At 36.6% G+C, this 22,206-nt stretch overlaps 2 protein-coding genes across 10 annotated transcripts in view; one reads left to right on the plus strand and one right to left on the minus strand.

The window, feature by feature from the left end:
* The window catches only part of LOC103716630 (mitotic spindle checkpoint protein MAD1), a 36,762-nt gene extending 20,709 nt beyond the window's left edge, over positions 1–16,053 (minus strand). For 7 of the 8 annotated variants that reach the window (XR_003387478.2, XR_003387479.2, XR_605566.4 and 4 more), the window contains exons 1-12: positions 15,706–16,053; positions 12,470–12,569; positions 11,042–11,202; positions 8,948–9,145; positions 8,782–8,874; positions 8,339–8,461; positions 6,382–6,629; positions 6,086–6,257; positions 4,646–4,756; positions 4,356–4,559; positions 2,076–2,238; positions 73–160 (exon numbers count right to left, since the gene is read on the minus strand). Coding sequence is in view for 4 of the 8 variants with exons in the window: in XM_008804709.4 (XP_008802931.2) it covers positions 73–160; positions 2,076–2,238; positions 4,356–4,559; positions 4,646–4,756; positions 6,086–6,257; positions 6,382–6,629; positions 8,339–8,461; positions 8,782–8,874; positions 8,948–9,145; positions 11,042–11,202; positions 12,470–12,569; positions 15,706–15,873 (1,829 nt within the window). In the remaining 4 variants the exon portion in view is untranslated. Of the gene's footprint in view, positions 1–72; positions 161–209; positions 627–2,075; positions 2,239–4,355; positions 4,560–4,645; positions 4,757–6,085; positions 6,258–6,381; positions 6,630–8,338; positions 8,462–8,781; positions 8,875–8,947; positions 9,146–11,041; positions 11,203–12,469; positions 12,570–15,705 lie in introns of those variants that run through there. The other variant, XM_026808279.2, reaches the window with a different exon arrangement.
* Positions 16,054–18,568: 2,515 nt separating this feature from the next.
* On the plus strand, positions 18,569–22,021 carry LOC103716631 (DNA repair RAD52-like protein 1, mitochondrial). 2 transcript variants are annotated; one of them, XM_026808283.2, is made up of 5 exons: positions 18,569–18,958; positions 19,639–19,676; positions 19,769–19,863; positions 20,557–20,706; positions 21,411–22,021. In XM_026808283.2, the coding sequence occupies exons 1-4, from the start codon at positions 18,675–18,677 to the stop codon at positions 20,698–20,700; spliced, it is 561 nt and encodes a 186-aa protein (XP_026664084.1). In that variant the 5' UTR covers positions 18,569–18,674; the 3' UTR covers positions 20,701–20,706; positions 21,411–22,021. The 2 variants fall into 2 exon arrangements, with proteins under 2 accessions (XP_026664084.1, XP_026664083.1); XM_026808282.2 differs by having other exon boundaries at positions 21,450–22,021.
* The last annotated feature ends 185 nt before the right edge of the window (positions 22,022–22,206 follow it).

Consider the following 22,206-nt stretch of genomic DNA (forward strand, 5'->3'; position numbering starts at 1 on the left):
CACAAGCATAACAGAAATAATGGCAACATTTAAGCAGTTATGCAGATTCAAAGATATGTATCTGCAGCTCACCTTTCTTCACGCTTCTCAAGTATTGCAATTTGACCTTTAAGCTGTCCTAGCTTTTCAGAAATATCCACATTTATTACATTTCCAGCATCTGGTAGGGAATTGAAGGGGCATATCTATTAGACAAATATTTGTGCATACAATGCCTGCATCAGAACTGTATGAAAATCTACAAAACTCACAATTAAATGAGAACAATAAATTCGAAACAGAAAAGAATTCATTGTCCAGAAAAGAGTAGGATCAAAATCATTACTGAACATTTTATCGAATCCAATTTAATTAACAGCTCGGAGGGATGTATTCTAGCAAGTCATCAGTGGTTCAGTACATAAGCATGCAATCTCCCATTCACGAATTGAATTGCCAGGAAAAAAATTTATCCCTCCAGATGATCAAAACTTCTAACTCACAAACACTGGTGATGCTATGGATAGTTTCAGTCCTATTGACCAGGTGAAAATTTTAACAATCCACCAGGCAGTCTGCCATCATTTCTTTCTAAGCATCACTTCCCAAAGATGCTTCCAAAACATCAACTTGGCATCAAGCTTGTCCTGACAATGTAACAATATCAGCATTACACACTGAAAGTTCATACATGGATTTGTCAACTTGAGGCAAATGAGACAAATAGATGGATAATAACTACTCCAGCTGTCTCATGGTAAAGTCCAAGCTTCATGTTTAATACTTATGGAATGAACACTGGATATCTTGTATGTGAACTCATATACACACATGCAAGGATGTTAAATATATAACTTCAACATATAAATATACACACAGATTATGTCCCTCAGGTATTTCGATGTAGCGTAAAATACCAGCACCCAGCACTTAAACAGGGGAATTTGTATGACACCTGGACACAGCTGCGTAATAAATTTATAGATATTGAAAGGATCTAATGCTTGGAAATGCAATTGCACCCAACACACAAACCCAAGTCCATGTAACAAAGCACACATGTCTATAAATAACAATGTTGCTAGATTCCAACAAACCTAAAACTCATATTGCTTAATTACGTAGACCATCACATTTCTAGATATCTACCTCTGAAACCGCAAGGAGATAGTATGTGAGGTAGTTTGAAGAATTGGATTTAGATGTTCCCTTCTGACAAGAACAAGAAAGGAAGGGGGAGGGGTTAAGATGATTCTCCGGTGAAAATGAAAAAAAATAAAGACTTGCCAAATATGTCTGGGGCAGTATAGGCGATGGCTGCCTACATGGTAGCAAATAAGGCTAAGGCATGAGACCAGTGTCAAAAATGTGCCAAAAACCAGTGTCTTGATGGACATACAATATTCAATAATCATGTTCCCAACAAAAGTTATATTAGTGCATGCCTATTTTTGCTTTTAAGATGTTCCACGCAAACAATGCACTCCAATTTTACCCTGGTTCCGTGAGGAAAATTTCACAGGTCCACTCAGATGTGCAATATATCCAACTTGCCGCAATTTAGACTGATTCTGATGAAAATTAAGCAAAAGTTGTTTAGAGCTACCAAGAAATACCATGCAATAATGGCTCCCAGAAAGGAACAACTCCCACACCAACTAGAACAAGACAGGATAAAAAAGAAATCTAGATATTATACTGAAACAGAAAGAAATAGCAAAACCCAACCCCAAAGAAATGAGTTAAGACTTATGGGAATTTCAGTATTCCTAATCATACTTAACATGTAGCTTGGAATTTACAGTGATTTGATAAAAATAATTCAATTCTATGTTACAGCATGTCCAGTCATATATTAATTATCTATTAATAACTGATTGGTGCAAGACAAAAATATATTGCAGAAAACAGGGTGCAAAAGACTACGGAGTCCATAAAGCATTTTCGTGGATGAATGTGCAGATGCAAGATGCAACAGAAAACCCATTAGTCAATACTTAAAATATTACAAGGAGCAGTCCCAAAAACATCAACAGCAAAAAGGAGAAGCTCATATTAATCATCGCTACTCACTCCACTAAAGTTGATATACATACCAGACTGCCCCTTCAATTCTTCAACAGCTTGCAGCTTTGCCCGTGTTTTCTTTAGTTCAGCTTGTAATGCTTCTATAGTTTGTTTTGTTTCATTGTCAACTGCTAGAGTATTCACCATGCGCAATACCTTAGTGTTCGCCGCAGAGTAATCACCATGACCCAACTGTCAAAAAGAACAAGTTGCCAACCTACTGAATAATGTTTTATGGACAAGTATAGACCTAAATGTGTACAACTTCTAGATGCAGTTTCAACTTTCAAGATTGTTTACATATCATCAAGATTGTTTACATATCAACAAGATAGGCTAATATCAACCAGGCTAACAAAGATACAAAGAAAATATTAGTAGGCAGTATCTAAATTCTTATAATAATGTTGGAATAACTAAGTTGCTATAAGAATCTGGAAGGCCTTTGACAAGAAAATGGAACGTAATCCCATAAAACTGCTGGTTTTAACAGCATTACAAAGAAGAATGCAAACCTATCATAGTAATTAGAAGAAATTATGTGTTAAGAGAATCAGCATGTTTCATTGTATCTTCTTGCAGATAAACAAGCATAAAATTCCTTGAATTGCCCCCCAAAAAACCTCTTGACAAAGTTCCCTCCATGAATTGCATCATATTCTACGAGTAATTCATGCACGGTTCATCTTTCTTTTTTTTTTTGAAAATGGAAGGCACTACAAGTATAACACGTGAAGATGGGTGGACATGGGCAGTAGGCTAATTTTCAAAGCAATGCATTGTCGTTTCAAACAGCAACGAATTCTGTCAGGCTACCAGCTGATGAGATATAAACTAGTCAAAACTCTTTATTTGTTAAAAAAAACACACACACACACAATCGAAGAATGAATCAGAATGACCTTGAAGTACTTCTCTTATTGACTCCACTATAGAGTTAATTGAGTTTAATGTGCCACAATTACATGCCTGTCTGACTTGCTGAACACAAAAACCCAACCTAATCTTGAAATGCCCAACATAAGCATGTCCGTCTAATGGTTCAAGTGATCCACCTGGATCAGGACTTGTAATAGTAATAAAATTTGTGCTCAAATAAAATTTGAAAATGAGCAATTCATGTCTTTTCTTTTGTTGCTGTACCTTGCTACTGTACTTTCTTATGCCAATAACCCATTAACTTCTTCCCTACTATGCAACTCACCAATAAATATGAGGATATGTACTACTTGAGCATATTCAAGAGGTAGTTATGGATGCAAACAACAAAACCTCAAATGGCCTCTATCAGCTAAGAAGGATCAAGATTGTCATCACATATTAAATTCTATTGTCTAAGAAATTCTTTTCTACCATTATCCATCACAAAGATAGAATAAGCCTCCTTTCGTTTTTTCCAAATTAAAATTGTACTCGTTCCTTCAAATTATACTGCTAAAAGCATGTAGAAAAATGAGTGATTCATCTCACTTTTGGAAATGGCTGATATGTAGATTAATAATGTAGTATGTGGATGCACATTTTAAAGATAAGTCAACATATTACATATTAAGGAACAGATAAATATTGGGTGCCAAATGGCCTCCTGATATTTGCATCTTAGAGTTAAGTTATCCACTACCTTAAGCAGCAAATATTACAATTAAATCCTTTCTCAATTAAGCAGGACTTTTACATCTCTTAAGTTAGCTTTATTTGTATTTAAATAAAAGAAAAGTGTAACTTAAAACGGCAATCCCTTATAACATTCTATCCTGTAATAAATAGAGTCTATCTAAAAAGATCAGTAACATCCAGCACGAGTTAAATCTTCAAGAAAGCAATGTTCTTACTTTTGGAGTTCTTACTACATCGACACCTAGATTATAGCAAGTAACTTCTAACAGCAGCATCTGTCATTACGTAATACATTAAATGTATGAGAAAGGGTCAGCAAAACCTAAACCAGTGTGAAGGACTTCCATGGGGTCAGTTGGAAGCTTGGGCAGGAAAATAGAAAATACATGGCTGGTTATTCAACAGGGATTATTTATTGCAACATTTTTTTCTCTAAATGTAGACAAATTTCATCAGCTAAATTCGCTATGTTGTAATTTAACATGTAATGTTGAACACCCGAGTGGTGCAAGCAACATAGTACTACAGGAGTCCAATAAGCAATCTTTGGTTGCAATATAAGAAAACAATGCTTGGCAGACAGAGGAGATACAATAAATGATTAAAAAGGTAAAGGTTCAAGAAATCAATGAGGCTCAACAAAGCCATCTATCTACCTTTAATGACAGGGAATATAAGCTTTCTGAGTATACCTTCGATTCTAATAAAGCAATTTCGGAACGTAAGCGGTCACCCTCCCGCTCCAAAGACTTTATTCTTCTTGCTTCAAAACTAAGCTTTTCATTCAGTAGCTTTATTTCATCATGTTGACGATTCATAACTTCTCTCTGCTTATGTAAGTTATTCTCCAGTTCTTTAATAGTCTGTTCCCTTAGAGCAAGAGTTGATTCCAGATCCTGTGCTCTCAAAAGAAGCAGAAAGATGAGTATGACAAGTTATGAAATGTGACAAATAAAAGGGCATGGTAGGAAAATTGTCTAACCTTAACTAAGGTTTCATTCATCATTCCACCGTCTGCATGCACAGTCTTCTGCTTATTCAATGTTGTAGCATCCTTATTTAGCCTATCTCTTTCTTCAGTAACTGAAGAAAGCTATATACCACAAGGAAAGATAATTATATTCATTGACATTTAGACCAAATTAAGAAAAATTTTTCATAGTTTCAGCGTATTAAAAGCCCAATAGAAATAATAACAATAGAGTAATGCAATAAATCTATCCAAAAAACAGTCTTGGAAAAATATGAAACATCAAGATCCAAACTTAAAAATTTCCATGAATTTATCTCCAAATAAGATACACACAAGAAAATATAACATATAACAATAAGAGTTGTAGAAATCAGAGGAACATGTGATGCACATATGAGCAACTCCAAAATCACTCAAGCAATTTAAGGAATTGAACTCAGGTGCAAGCTTACACGACACAACAAAGATGCAGTTAAAGATCTATATATATATAGTTGAAAGACTGGGACAAAGAATACTATGCTCTTCACACAATGTTGCCAGGACATGTGACAATGTTGTCCACTATCAAAGTGCCCATGAGAACATTGACACCAGTGCATGGACCTAGGAATAAAATAAAAAATATTCTTAGAAAGTTGCTGCCATCTGAATAACAGAAGCTCAGATATCCTGTAATTACACATTATTTAATATTTTTATGAAAACTGCAAAAATGCTTTCAACTCAGAAACCAATTTATAATATATCAAAAAAAGGTGAGGTTTGAATTTTGGAATATTCATCAAGATTCCATTAATCACTTCATCCCCAAAATAACCTTGATCTACCTGTTACTCTCCTCATTACAACATCCAAATTAGGAGAGTGGATATATGGTGCCTAAATGTAGATGGCTAGCACTATATCTCATGTTACAGTAAAAATATGCATGCCGCTAATCTATTTTGCTAAAACCAAGATCTCAGCTACCTATTATAACCACAGCATGTAGGTTCTTTTTTGTTTAATAATGTTCTCCTTCTTAACTTTTTTTCATAAAGAAAGAATTAAAAAAATGTAGATCAATAGAAAAACTGGAGTATTATTAACAACTTGCAAACAAAAATAAGTAAATGAATAAATGAATAATTTCAAAATATCAATGCTTGATGGGTTAATACCCATCCATCAAATATTTTCTCATTTCTAATTAATTTTTACTTAATTTTCTACATATTTCATTTTTCCAATTTTTTAATCATTTCCTCCAACATGTATTCAAACATGCCAGTTTGCCAGTATACAGAAACTAGCAAGTTTCATTAGATACCAATTCTAACAGCAATACAGCGACATCACTGTATGTAATTTGTCACTATGTCAAGATGAGCAAGTCCATGAGACTACATGAGACACTAGAATTATGTCGGGAGTTTTGACTTTTGAGTATCATGATATGATACTCACCATCCGTTCAAGCCGCTTGACTTCTACAGCAGAATTTTCAGCTTCCTCTTTGGCCAATGCAGACTCTTTTTCAGCATGTTGTTTGCTAAGTTCAGCCAATTCCAGGGAAACCTCCAACTCTTTCAAATGCGCACTTATTTCACCGACTTTAATCATGCTTTCAATTGCTTCTCTATAATATAAGATGATTAAAAAAAGAAGCATCAGCTCTAGTTCACCTACTAGATTAACCATTCTATAAAATAGCGATAAACAGGAAAATGGCATTACAACTGTCTCAAACAATAAGCACATACTTTTGCAGTCCTGCAATTTTTTTGGGTATATCATCATAAGATGTCACATCAGGAATCTCTTTAAGCAATGATTTCCAAGACATTAATTCAAGTTCCAAATTCTGCGCATTTAGTTGGGCCTGCTGGAATTTGGATAGTTCCATTTCTGCCTTCTCTCTGCGCCCCTTCTCCTCCAGTAACTTTTCCTTCAATAACTCATTATTCACATGGCAAGATTTCAATCTTCTGGCTTCTTGTACTTCAGCCTCCTATGATCGAGTAATAACAGTTTAGCTAACAAACAGGCTTTGGACAAACATAAATAATACAAAAACGGCTTTGGAAAAACATAAATAATACAAAAAAAAAGGCCTTGGATCAAATCTAAGACAGATAGAATAGATGTTCATGGAATGCTCGATACAAATTGAAGAAATATTAAATTGCATATATTCACTTGAATCTGTTGCATTCAAGATGTTTGGAATGCTCAATTCCAATCCATGGCATCAATGATAATCCCACTACTCATTTTGGTCTGTCTTTACTTAGTAATGGCAGATGGATGGATGATGGTCTAAGACAGATAGGACGGATGTTCATGGAATGCCTGATACAATTGAAGAAATATTAAACTGCATATTCGGTTGAATTTGTTGCGTTCAAGATATTTGGAATGCTCAATCCCCACTCAGGGCATCAAAGATACTCCCACTGCTCATTTTGGTCCGTCTTAGTAATCATCAGGCAGATGGATGGATGGACAGATTGATGGTCTAAGACAGGGAGAATAGATGTTCATGGAATGCTCGATACAAATTGAAGAAATATTAAACTGCATATATTCAGTTGAATTTGTTGTATTTAAGATGTTTGGAATGCTAAATTCCAACTCATGACATCACGAAAACTCCCACTACTCACTTTGGTATGCCTTTACGGATAGATGGATGGATGCACATGCACCCCCCTCTGCGCGCGCGCGCGCGCCCACACACACACACACACACACACACATATATATATGTGATTTACGTAACTATAAAGCGCCAGCATAAATAGCAACTACATGACTAACAATAGCAAAGTTGAAAGAACAACTCTAATAATGCCATATAGACCGAGACATTTGAATAGCTGAATAGATCATTAGTAGCTATCTTGGCCAAGAATTCAAGTCCTGGTGGGACATCCCATAGGATTTTGGACACAAACGCATATATATGATTTAGCGTAACTATGCAAATGATGGTCTACGGAGCATCTTGGCACCAGCATAAATAGCAGCTACAAGATTAACAATAGCAAAGTTGAAAGAACAACTCTAACACCAAATAGACCAAGACATATGAATAGCTGAATAGAGATCATGAGTAGCTATCCTGGCCGAGAATTCAAATCCCGGTAGAACATCCCATTGGATGTTTGGATAGAGCACTGTCCCACGTGTCAAAATAGGATTGTCCCACCATTGTATCAGAATCCCATTCACTACAACTAAGGACATCCCCTATCCCAAGTGTCGGGATGGATGGGACGGCGGCATGACCTATTCAGCAAAAAACCAAGACAGCCCCATCTCAAGAGATTTGAATCATAAATCCTAGAAAGGTCCGCCGAATTGGTATTGGAATCCATGCCGGTCGGCTACCGATTTGGTACGAGGTGAACTGGGCAATTCGCCCCAGTTCAATAGACCATGATTCAAGAATTTTTAAAAGATGGGGGTGCCACCCAAACCAGTTCAAACCGGTGCGAACCAAGCAGTTCCGGGCGGTTTGGGGGGATTTCAAAATTTAGGGCCTAACCGACCCAATTCTCCACCGTTCAATTCAGTACGGGGTGAATCGGGCGGTTTGGCCCAATTCAGCATAGTTTAAATCCCAGCCTACTAAAGTTGTAAAGAATTATAAAAAAGATAACAATTTGCTTAGACATGATCAACAAAATTGAGACTCAAATATTATAAGCAACTCACATAGTTCTGAAGCTCGTCTCTTAGATGCTTCACCAAATTCTGGTCCTCTGAGGGAGTACTTTCCTGTGATGGAGTAGGGATCGTTGATAGCTCGTGTTCTAATGCACTCTTCTGATGAAGACACTGGATAAAACGATAAAGATGGGTATAAATAGTGTTTGTTCATAAAATTTCAAAATGGCCCATACACACGAATGTAAGAGTTTTGCTTATCCAACCCATGTTTCCCATAGACAGGCATAATATCTAAATACAGCTTGCAAATAAATATACTTTGAATTGACTTTTGTCAGGCCAACATTGTCTATTTTTCTTTCAAACTCAATCAAGGAACAGCCAGATAACAACAAGAATGAGAAGCCATTGAAAGAAATGATGTTACTTCATTGACATGTGTACTATCAGGCAATGACATGAACAAACAACATCTAGACCCTAGCTACCTCATCCAGCTGTTCTCTTATGTCCTTGAACTGCTTCCTCAGTAACTCTGACTCTTCCTCTAAATTTTCTGCTTTGAGCCTCATTTTCTCAAGCTGATTCAAATTAAAAAAATCAATAAATGCAAAGAAAAAAAGGCAAATATGGTAAGCACTATGCATTACTCACATCAGCAGTCTTTCTAGAGACAGACAGCTGTGACTCATCTTGCAAATGTGAGAGTTCCCTTTGAAGACGGTTTTTCTCCCTTTCTGAGCTTTCAGAAAGCCGCTGAAGTTTCTCTTCCAGATCTGTTACTCTCTCTTTAGCTGATGCTGCTGATGATTCAAAATTTTTACGAGAATCAACTTCTTTCTTGAGTTGCACCTGCAGTCAAAAAAATTGTGCCATTCATTTGTCATAACTAACAAGATTAATGCATAAGACCACATAATGAAAATAAGAGGTTTCAGTAATCTGTTTTCACAAGCCAATAGAACTATTCTAGTCAACATAAGCTTGCATCCCTGAAAAAGTATATGTATTATGTATAATGTCCAATATCCCAAAGGAGTATGCAATTCACTATTACTATGACTATAAGAACCAAAAGCAAATCAAGATGGTTACCAAAGATCAGTGATCATTCCTGAATTTATACTTGTAAATGATAATACATTTTAAGTACAACATAGGACAAAAAATGATATTACCACTGTCATGACCCCAACCCGAGATGGCAAGCAAGGGTCGCGGCAACTACCGCATACTCATAGGGAACCCTCCCCACAAGCATGCAAGACATCTCAACACGATATCATAAAGCAAGCAACGAAATAAATAATCAATTAGCTAAGTATAATATTTAAATAACTAAAATCCAAAATTAAAGTATCACAAAATTCTAATAATATCCAAAGTCTTACATCAGACTTTAAGAAAGTCACTTTTTAGAAAGTGATGATTTTCCACTTTAGCTGCTTTCTTGCAACCAAACAATCCTTAAGCAAGCATCTTGTTATCTATGCACCCGTCTTTTGAAGTCTCTTCTCTCTATCCTTTTCCCACTTCTAAAACATCATGAGTTCCTTTTTTTTGTTTTTTTTTTTTGTTTTTTTTTTTTTGGGGGGGGGGGGGGGGGGGGGGTTGGTTGGAGGAGTGTTCTTTCTATGCAAACGAAGCTAAGGTATACATCTAGAGGTGTACATGCTGATGCAAACTCTGTGAATATCATCAATGTACAATTTCATACAAGAAATCTAAAATACTAAAAAGAAGCAGCTAAACATGCACATGCTATATATAACACATAAAATAAAACAGGCTGCCATATTCTCTCTAGTGCCATCTCTCAAATTGAACCATATACCAAGAATTTGCAATAAAATAAATTTGACAATTATGCAGTTCACTATGGATAAGTCAATAAGGAGATAAAAGGGGATAGCATCTTAGCCAAGTTAGAAGTGACTAAATAGTAAGTGTTCAAGGTTGTGTCCAGAAGATCAAAGAAGATGATGCTTGAGGATGCATGACTAAAGACAAGGTTAACAAGCACAAGACAGAATGTATGTAACAAAAAAGCAAAATATATTAAGGTAAAGTTTTGTGGCTAAGGCAAGTCCAAGTGCGAGTTAGAATGAGAAGCTATCAGGAAGTGATCCAATAATCACTGGAGAATGACATATGATTGAAGGTTATTGATGTTACAACAAGGTGCCTGATGCACTAAAGCCAAACCACCAACCATGGAAGTTATACACATCAACAAAAGCATTAGATAGATTTCATAGCACGTGTGGTTCCTACAACTACATCAAGCCTCCAGCCACAAAACTGATCTTCTAAAAAGATGATATCAGCAAAGCAAAACTTAACCAGTGCAAAAATTTCACCACTCTCATTAGGAATAAACTTGCAACAAAGGAGAAAGGCATTAGAGTATGTGAGTATACTTTATAAACATCCAGTCCACATAGAAATCATACAAAGAATAAAGAGTATACATAAAAGGACAACATACTAAACATGTACTTCTAATGAATAAAAAATAGAAAAGAATACTAGACTGAATGTCTCTAAAACATATTACCAGAGTTTAGGACCACAAGAAAACATAAACAGTAAAAACAAACCTAATCTCACCTTTTCTACTTTGTTTGAAATTGCCACAATATCAAATGCCATTGTATTCTCACACCAAAAAGACACAAGTAACAGAACTGATGAAGTAATTGTTTCATAAAACGAAGGTTTTCGATAGAATGAAGAATCGAATTAGACCTCAAGCTCATGGCACCGCTTTATTTGAAACTGATATCGCTCCTGAGAATCATTGACCTCCTTTAACAATCTTTCTTGCAATGCATGTTCACGCCCTTTGGATGCCTCAAGTTCTTGTTCCAAATAACTAAGACGATCTTGACACTTTTTTCTCTCATCTTCTGCAGCAGCAAATATAAGTTGTAACCTTGTTAATATTCACTGTGAATGTAGTATAGATGAAAAAAGGCAAGACACACATCGCCTCATAGAAAGGAGATAATAGGAAGGATTAGCATGTATCTAAGTAGAAATATTCAACACTGGAACTTATTCATCTCTGTACGTAGTGATGCCTTAATACTACACTTAATTCAATGATGTGCATACCTCCACAACTAGTTAAAACATACCATGAAGAATAATATATAGATAAATACACATATAAAGCTAGGTTTCAAATATTGACAGCACCATAACATATCAATTGCATATCGAACATGTATATTGATCCATATTAACCTGTACAGACATAGGATATCGTCTAGTTTGGCATCCCATGGTTACATACAAGGGGTGTACCACATATCCAACCATATCAAAAGATGAAGGTTATGAAACCATGCTACACAATTTCAAAGTTCGTTATTGTATAGCAAGCAAAACTTTGCTAATTATATTCAATGATGGTTTTAATAAAATTTAAAAAAAAAAATCATGTATGAAGTTTTTAAGTTAGTTCAAGAGAACTTCTTCATACTACATATATAAAAGGGACACTAGTGTCCTATATCTGACCTAGCATTCCGACCACCCTTTATAATACATAGAGGAAAGTCATATATTTCATATTGCATACCATATATAAATCATTGAGTCTAGGTTAGCTTGGATGCATTTGTACCAGTCCGAGACATCAATCAAATTTTTTCATGGTTTTATCTTTGGACCTATACCTAACCCAATCCACAAGTCCAAATTGGGTCACATTAGATAGTCTACGTGGCAGCCCTATTTGGATCCTTAGCCTTTCTTTCTTTTGAAATGTTATCTACTTTATAAGTAGAATCAAGATGACTCATCTTTTTCTCTATTACCTATTTTTCTTGATCACAACTTGAGGAGAATCACACCAAACATGTCCTATGAATCATCATGAAAACTCACTAATTGTTGTATCAAAACTTGCCACTCACCCAGACTTTAAAAGTATCATATGCATTCATATAACAACATCACACATCAACTGATGGAGTAAATATCTAATGCACAGTTCACAGACACAAAAGATGATGGCAAATCATGTGATCACAACCATGTACAAAATACTCCTTTCAACTAGATACCTCAAATGTGATAGAATCATGGTCATCCATAAATTAGTCAGATCATCAAACTTGCAAGAAACTTGTATATCATATCAAAAAAGAAAAAGAAAAAGAGGCACACCGCTCTCATGCAGCTCCGTCTTCCATCTCTCCAATTGGGATTGATATTCACGTACTTGCTTCTCCGCCGTATCAAAAGCTACTAGAAACTCTGATTTAACCTATTAATTGCAAGAAAATACTCATATTAACAAAAACAAACATCTGGAGTGGGGAACATAGTTTTTCTGTTGATCAAAAATCTAAGCAAAATTTGGCACTTCAAATTTTGAACAAAAGCATTCATGATCTATTAAAAGTGTATGATTGGAACTTCAAACTTTGAAAGGAAGCATTTACAATCTATTAGAAAGTGTGTGACAAGAATCCAATGTAAGATTTGAAATGAGGTTAAGAAAAAAGGGGTTGTCTTCTATCTTCCAAGCATGATGAAGAAAATTTTCATCTGTAAAATACACGATGCGTAAGATTTGTTGACAACTGATTGTCAGAAAAAAAATGAATAGAAGATACTATGCATATTGTCCTAATGCCATAATAATGTTTAACAAGAAAGAAGTAATATCATCTAAGAATTGTTTGACTATATGATAGAAAATACAAATATACATCATCAAGTTACATCTTTATAGAGACTCATCATGACAACATGTTCAAGTAATGAGGTTGCTAATAAAGAAGATGAATATTATTCAACTTAGAAGACAATATAAGAGATGCAGAAACTTGCTCTTACTACTATACCAATCAATGAGCAAAAATTCTTGGAAGTAAAAGATAAAATTGTGTAATAGGAAAATCAACATTACAAGTAGTTTTCACCATTCTCATTCTAATAAAATGTCCTATTTGTAATTACAAAAAAAGATTTGGTATGATTTTTATTTGTGCATGCAAATAACTATTTGGGAAATAGTAGCATTTCAAACACAGGGCTTGCACAACCGTTCTAGCAGACACCTCGTGCAAAAGACTTCCACAGCTCTTGAGGGATTTGACTTGAACAAGACATAACTGATAGATAGCTGATATATATATATATATATATAGTGCCTGACAGTATGAACATTGGAAATCTGAATTGTACCTTTTTAGTGACTATTTCTAGAAGTCCATTAAATGTTGAATGTGCATAGTTGGAAGAACCATCATTTGGGTCTAAGGGAATAATTAATGCATCAATGAATTAGAGACAATCATCAGCATGATCTAACACATGCATGGAGATCAGACATCTTTTCATGGCAAGCAGGCACACAAGCAAGAAATTCAGGGACATGAGGATATCCCATTATTGCTTACAAGTTCTGCCACCATGTAAACAGTTTGCATGTTGAAAATATATATTTTCTTCATTGCAACAGATTTTATTTACTGGTAAAAGACATTTACGAACTAAAAATTACAGTTATCTTCAAGCAAGAAAGCAAGTGAAGAGCACGACCATTAAGAGCATAAAAACGATAATCCGCAAAGGCAACCAAATGGTTTCAAACAAAATGCCTTGCATTATTACTTGACCTAAATACATGTGCTTGCGAATCATACATCAATATAGTTTTCAAACCAATCATTCCTATCCATGCCTTATTGTAAATTTATAACTAGAATCAAGATGACTCGTCCATCTACAAATGCCCTTGTGGGAGTTTCAAAGAGAACCAAAAGAAATTCTACTACTATATTCCAATTCTACTTTTTTTTCTTGCCTACTCTCTTTCTTTCTCAAGTCACTTCTTCTTTCTCGTGTAATTTATGTCTTCAGCCCTATTCCCATCAAAAATTTGCACAAGACCAGATTTCAAGGTTCTTTAACTTCCAAAATGTGAAGTTCAATATGACACCGTGCAAGAAAGGAGAGGAATAACTTAGAGAGGAAGAGGAAACCTCAAAAGCACTTGGCCCTACATCCAGTCCCTTCTCCTCCTTGAACAATATTAGCATGGACTTCATCCTTGGTCTCACTAGTGCTGCAAAGGGATCTAGCCACAGCATTTACATTCTAGGATTGCACAAGGATAGGACCCATCCCTGTGGTGGCCAACAGATTATCTAAAATTTCCCACCTTATTTCTTGCTGGCGTTACCATATAGATATCGTAAATGTATGAAGTATGAACAAGTTGAGCGAATAAAGATCTGTAGCAAAATTATGAACAATTTGAGCGAAAAAAGATCTGTAGAATAACAGGAGACAGTTTGAGCGAATAAATAACTAAATTAAAGGTAAGGAAAGAAGTGGCCGCAATTAATCAATATTGAATGGACATACGCAACGGAATAACCATTCAATTTCAAAGTGCCAGCCCTAAAATAGTTGTGTTGCGGGGACGGACGCTTTGGCCGGAGCCTCACGCAACAGTTAGCCCACATTAAGCTAGCAGAGAAAGAGAACTGCGTTCCTCCCGAGGTATTGTCCGCTTTGGGCGCTCCGGCCCGCGCGTCCAGCGCAGACGGGGGGAGACTGGTGCCTTCACGGTTTTGTCCCACAAAAGGGCCCTCGAGAGGAAAGGATTTCCACCCCCATTTAAGGCACAGAACCTTTCCGCTACTAGCCGATGTGGGACTAAATTCGGGTGCACCCCCCCCCCACAACATAGCCCCCCTAGCGGGAAGGTTCCTGTGGCGCCTCCCAGTCCTAGGGGGTAGTCTGCGGCAAGGGGCGCGGCCCTTCCTCTAGCGCCAATCTGTTGCGGGGAAGGACGCTTTGGCCGGAGCCTCACGCAACAGTTAGCCCACATTAAGCTAGCAGAGAAAGAGGACTGCGTTCCTCCCGAGGTATTGTCCGCTTTGGGCGCTCCGGCCCGCGCGTCCAGCGCAGACGGGGGGAGACTGGTGCCTTCACGGTTTTGTCCCACAAAAGGGCCCTCGAGAGGAAAGGATTTCCACCCCCGATTTAAGGCACAGAACCTTTCCGCTACTAGCCGATGTGGGACTAAATTCGGGTGCACCCCCCCCCCCCCCCCCCCACAACAAGTTGGAACAAATATTGATAGCTATTATGGATTATTATAATGGTTTATATCAACAGGACAAGCCAAGAAAAAGAAAAAACAGAATTTCTTTTTTTGGCAAAATAATCTTAAGAATTCAAGATCTGCAGCTTTTTTTAAAGTTTACGATCAATAGAGACGATGAACCAAACCAAATCTTGGTACATAAGTCACGATTGGTGATCGAAAAAATTCTAAATCAATAGACAAGATGAACCAGAACGAAATCTTGACATGGCAAGTAATTGACGATGATCAAGAAAATATAATTTACGAATCGAAAAGGATCAGGAAAGGGAGATACCATCTGACGGCAGTGGTAGGTGCAGACCATCTGATCGGGCGGCGGGTCGACGGAGGAGACGGGGACTGCGTCATCGTAGAGCACGAGGCGACGGTCGGAGACGGGGCTCTCGTGGTCGGCGACGGAATCCGCCCTCCTCTTCCTCGGCGGCGGAGTTCGTAATATCATCTCCTTCAGAATCGAAAACAAGAACCCTCGATTGCTGGAAGAAAAGCGCTAGGGTTCTCCACCTCGCTCGCTCTCGAAGAGCGCGGTGTCTGATTTGGAGGCCAAGAAGAGGGACGAAAGCTTCCGCCCTTTTTATAGGTGGGAAAGGGCTTCTTTGTGCCGCGTTTCGAATACACTCCAGAGAAAATTTTACGCTTGATATAATTCGCCTCGGAAACGCTGTTCCACACGATCTAACGGTACACCAGATCCTTCTTGATCATGACCGCCCGTGTATCACATGACGGCCGTGATTACGTGGAGCTCAGCTTTACTCAACTTAGTGAAGCTCGGACTCAGAGTGCCCAGGATTCATTTAGATCCTTTTGCGGGTTTGGTTTCTGCTTTTGGACCAATTTTGATTTGATCGGGTTGGGTTTGATTTCATGAGATGTGTATGGAATCTGATTGAAGGTTGGGGCGGCGCAATTTACGAATCATGTCGCTCCTCGTATGGATCGGATTGGGCCTCGCCTGCTTGCACCTTTCTTGATTAAGTTTATTCACCCTAATCTTGCTTTAGTAAGTAGGTTATTTTCATATGAATGCATGGAATTTTCTGTGAATGTATCATCCACCTCTAATCTTCTTATGGCTCATGTTATGGTGTTGGTCGTGAACCAATTGGATGCCTTGTGTATAATGCACCTGAATTTACATGTCAAAAAAAAAAAAAAACCTTTTTGTTCTTTGAATTTAGGAAAATAGTTAAGAGAACATGATTGGATTGTTGGTTGTTTTGATTTAGTTTTATTATCTTGAATGTAGGCCATGCTGCGTCTTAAAATTTAGTTATGCATTTTTATTATCCATGAGAAGAATGTTGTAAACATCCCTTAATGATTGAATTAGTCTTTAATAGATGATTTCTATGATAATGGTTGTCTTGGAACTTTCTATCCGAAGCAAGGCAAAAAAAAAATAGCCTTTTGGTTCTTTGAATTTAGAAAAATAGTTCGGAGAATATGACTAAGTTGCGTTCCTTGGTGATTCAACTAGCCTTTAATAGATGATTTTTATTATATTTTAGAATATCGACCGTCTTCGATATTCCAACCTAAAGCATGGCTTTGTGTATATATTATTGAGGTTCACTTGTGTTGGTGTGTGTGTGCAAGGCAAGTGACTATGAACATGAAAATTTGAAAATAATTTGACTAGCTGGGAAGGTTAAGAGCTAAAAAATAGTTGCATGACTTTTTTTCTAAAATTTTAAAAACAATCCTCCTTTTACTTGTTTAAATTATTTTCTGCATCAAAAAAGTTTGTTTGTGAATTCAAACTCAAATAAATGGATTTTGTTTTACATTTATTTAATATTGCTCGCTAACTTAAAAGATTTAAAATAAAAAATTAAAAATATTATTTTGGTCGGACGCCATACTACTTTTAAAATAAATTTCTCTCGCTATATGGTTTAAATCATGTATCCTATGAAACTTCCTGAGGTGCTAATAAAATTTCAATTCCAAAAGATTAAATGCATCTTGTGAGCTATATAATTTTAGGTTTTTTTTTCATTTTTTTTCATATGATCCCTCCTTTATGAGTATATATTTTTACTTTTTGATCTTTTTTAATTCTAAAAATCTCTAATAAAAAATTTATTAACTATTTGTTAATTATAATATCATATTTATTTTATTTTTTTATTTTTGTCTTAATCTTCTGAGCTTCTAATCAACAAGCCACTCATTCGTGTTGTCAAGACCATCATCATAGTCTTTAAGTTCCATGCCACCATCATTGTTAGAATGAGAATAATATTATTTTTTTTTGAATTCAAAGATGATAGTGTTGTGTACTAATATTGTTTCTAACATAAAAATTCAAAAAAAAATGATAAAATTTCATTAGATAAAAATAATATAAATTTTGGAATAAGTGGTTTAGATTTTTTTTTTGTGAAAACGACAATTTATATAGCTCTAACATGAGTACAGCCTGCCAGATCATCAAAAAGTAAAGAGTACAGGAAATAGGGAATATCGCCTATGGAAGTCCAGAGAACCTCCCTAAAATGTCGAGCGACGAAGGAAGCAACCTAGTCTGCTGCTCGGTTTGCCTTTTGAAAGATATGTGCTACCTGAAGATCATCCATCTTCCGAACCAATCTGCGAGACGCTCTGATGAGAGCGTGACCATCTCCATATCTATCTAGCCCACGTATCCAGTCAATCACCATAGAAGAATCTTCCTCGAGGTGCACCTGAAATCTTGAGTTGCAAAAATATAAAACAAAAATGTTTATATATAAAAACATGGTAAAAAAAGATTATATATTACAAAATTAAGAATCTTACATAAAAAATTGTATATTAATTATTTTCCAAGAAAAGATAGGAAATTCATATTTAGGAGTCCTTGAATAATTTACCTCTAGGTCTAAGTATAAGATGGTCATTAATCTATCTATATATGTGTGTGTGTGTGTGTGTGTGTGACATATTCAAAATATATGAAATCAAAATAAATTTAGGAGTCCATCATGTAAGTATGTAGCCTGACCCTTTTTTGTGCATCATTTTGCTAAAATGAAATTAAACTAATTTTTTACAAAATTAATAATTAAGAAGACATTTTAAGTATAAAACTTACTTTATTTTATTTTTATTAAAATTCGTCAAAGTTAATGGCGTCGCTTACTCTCGCCAGGTGACGCGACTCGCAACCCCATTAGCCCAAAACTTCTTCGCCTTCGTTCCCAAACATCCGCCGCTAAAACCTTTCTCCCGACAAGCCCCGATTCAACCTCGGCTTCGATGGCGAGCTCTGTCCAAAGCCACCTACTCTCCAGGCTATCCGTCTACGCTCCTTCACGGCCAAGTTTTCTTTCAATCTCCCGCTCCTTCGCGGCCAAGGCATCCGCGCCCAAGCCACGGGAGAGCCCTCTCCTCGAGCCGGCGCCGGCGGACGACGAGGAGGTCCCCACCTCGGGGATCAGCCGGCCCCTCTCGGAGATCCTTAAAGAAGTCGGCAAGAGAGTCCCCGACTCCCTCGTCAAGACCCGCGTCGAAGACGATTTCTCCATCAAATACGTCCCCTGGTTCGCCTCCTTCCCCCTTCTACCCTAACCTGCAAATTTATAAAGCTTCCCATGTTTTTAGCAGCTCCAAGCTTGTGAACCATAGCAATCACCTCTTGCTCTAGTTCGAGTTCTTTGGCTTTTGTTATTCTCACAAGAATTCACCCTGCTGTAAACTATTTTTGACTAAAAAAATATGATTTTATGCAATAATATATTAGACTTGAAATTTTTGTCACTGAAAGCGATTTTCAGTTACTTCTATTTCATGCTTGTTATGTTGAAGGTCATGTGTGAAGTTTACTCCAATATCGAGTCAATGGTGCGAAGAGGGAGGGTTGATACACATGTTTGGTCTGAAAAGTGGCAATCTTTTGGCTCAAGTTGGGTTTTTACATGCATATCAAGAAACCAACATGTTCCACTTATGTTTCGTAAATTTTCAGACGCTAGCTAGAATTATTTCCGACGGTCATAGATTATCTTGTAGCTTGCCATTTGGGTTCCAAAGTCAGTTATATGTCGAGGTTTATTTAATCTAAATATTAGTTCCATTGCAAGCATAAACTAAGTAGGATGTTTCTGTGCAGCCATATTGTTTAGCATTGACAGTCAAATCTTCTTATTGGATGTGAATGAACTCTAGTGAGCACATATAAACTGATAGCTCGTTCAATATTTCTGTCATTTCTTGCTTGCAGGCACATCCTCAATCGAATTCTAAATTTACATGCTCCAGGTATGTCTGTCTAACTACCTTTTTCCCATCATATTAGCTTATAAACTTCGTTGTATTTTTAAATGCTCTGATTTCCTTGGATCTTGTTGTAGAATGGTCTGGTGAGGTCCGAAGTATTGTTTACTCAGCTGATGGCAAGTCTGTGACTGTAGTTTATCGTGTAACTCTCTATGGAACTGATGCTGAGGTACTGTTTAATAGTTTCGTTGTCAACTTTTGTGATGGTGAATGGACAAATCATTATGAAGATTAAATAGCACGCTGAAGAACATAGTCTCACTGGTTAATATGCACATTTACTTGCATGGGTGGATGGATGGGTATTGAATAACCTGTTTATATCAAGGTGTAGAATCCATCAAGCTTACATGGGATCGCATCTTTATGCAGACATATGGTGCAAACAAATTAAACTCTAGCTATCCATTTAAAAATGACACAAGTGTTCCGTACTTCCTTCTGATTGAAGATCATAAGCATTTTATTGATCAATTGGCTTTGTTGTTAGCATGTCTATCTCTGCTAACTGATGCTATAATACATTTGAATCCAAGTGCTTTATTTATTTGAATGTTCATTCCACAGCCCTTTTGAATCATCCTACTCTGTGTACAGGAATAATCTGGATTTTTTTCTTAATTTTTTTTCTCTTCCTAGGTAGTTTCTTATGTTTCATACATAGGGTTTAGATTTCAAATTAACTTGTGCTTTGAGCGATGACCTAAATTTTCCTTTTATACCATTATTGATTCAATAAACAGCTTAAAAATATTATTTAAATACTGAACATGTATAACTAAGACCTTATGCCAATGAAATTCCTACTTAAGCTTTAATCCTCCACACCCCTCAATTTTATTCTTCTTGAATGCATCTCCAGATTTACAGAGAAGCAAGTGGAACTGCTTCTGTTGAAGATACGAATTATGGAGACCCTGTACAGAAGGCAGAAGCAATGGCTTTCCGACGAGCTTGCGCACGTCTTGGGCTTGGCCTTCATCTCTATCATGAAGATGCGTCTTAGCAAAAGGTCATCCCCTTCTGTGGTATGAAATTTTGTTCCTTAGCTTCTAATTGGGAAGCATTCCATGGAATGAAGGTGATTCATGACTTTTGCTTGTTAGTTTTGTGGAAAGTGGAAGTGAACGCATATCTACTCCTTAGGAGAGCATGCCACTTTATGATGGATATCCATTGATGTAAGAAATGATCTATAATTATGATAGAACAGATGTTTGTTGGTTGGACCAAAGAGTGGTGATGGGTGGGACTGAAGGCTGGCCTATTCTCCACTCAACCTGGCCTGCCTTGGTTGGCTTGCTTTCAGGAGATTCAAGTTTCTTCTTCCACTTTCTGAAACTCTGAAAGTTTTGAATCCTTCCTCTCTATCAAGAATTCTCCTATTTCTCTTTGTTTTACATGGATTTTTGACTTTACAAGTAAAACCTCAAAACCTAGACCATATGAAAATTAGCTGTCACATTCTGAAGCTATATGAAAATTCCTTGCATGCTCAAATAACAAACTGGGAGCAGGTACTGATGATACAAAGTTTAAGCATATAGCGAAAAAATAACTTGGTTAACATTTTGGGAAACTAAATGGCAATATATAGCTACATTTTGTGAATCTCACACCTTATGTAGGATATAGATCTTCCAAAACTGTTGTGGGTGTTAGAAAACGATTTCATAATTCAATTTTCTATGTCAAGAATTTTTGTTGGGACAACAGTAAGATACTGAAAATCCAATGTTGTGGCGTGGAATCCAGTTGCTCACATGGAGAGCCAGTTTTCAAAATTAGAGCAGCAGCATCATACTACCAAATTCCAACAGTTTCTACAATACAAAGTGCAACTCCAAGCGCAGTCAGCCCAGTTAGTCTGGATCTCAGGTCAAAACAGTAATGCAACTGATGGAGTGGATGACAGTCTGCTGATTGATGGTCGTCAAACTTAATTTTGAAAGAAAGATGACCATTCTGTCAAGGAGGGAGGGAGGGACATGGGCATAAATTTGAGTTTTAAGTTCAATTGGAGCGGCAAAGTTCATTTAAAGACTTCTGTGGTGTGTTTCCTCTGCTTGCAGGGGTTCGGGTGTTGGAGTGTTGATCTTTTGAGTCCGTTCTCTCTCTCATTTAAGCTAACTAGGATCATATTATGGTGTTGATCCTTGCTTCTTTTCTCTCTTTTTTGGCGGCTGTCTAATTCTTTTCTTTTTTCTTTTTATTTGTTTTTTCCAGGACAAGTGTAGAGAACTTCTATAGATTTGATTTCTGTTTTTGATTGCCATTGTTAACTCAAATAATCAATTGTTATTTAGGTGCTTTTGAGCTTTGATCCACTTGGTACACTTGCTGCTCATGTTTAAAGTTGAACCATTTAGAACTAGAGGAAGGATGGGTAGAGAAATAAGGATAGCTAGTAAGATTAATTGGCAGGCATGGTATAAGGTTTGGTCTTTTGTTTTTATTTTTGTTTTTAATGATCTATACTCCTGTGCATAAAGTATTGTTATCTTTATCCCAT

This window comes from Phoenix dactylifera, chromosome 1 (genome assembly GCF_009389715.1).
Source record: "Phoenix dactylifera cultivar Barhee BC4 chromosome 1, palm_55x_up_171113_PBpolish2nd_filt_p, whole genome shotgun sequence".
In the NCBI taxonomy this organism is placed as follows: Eukaryota; Viridiplantae; Streptophyta; class Magnoliopsida; order Arecales; family Arecaceae; genus Phoenix; species Phoenix dactylifera.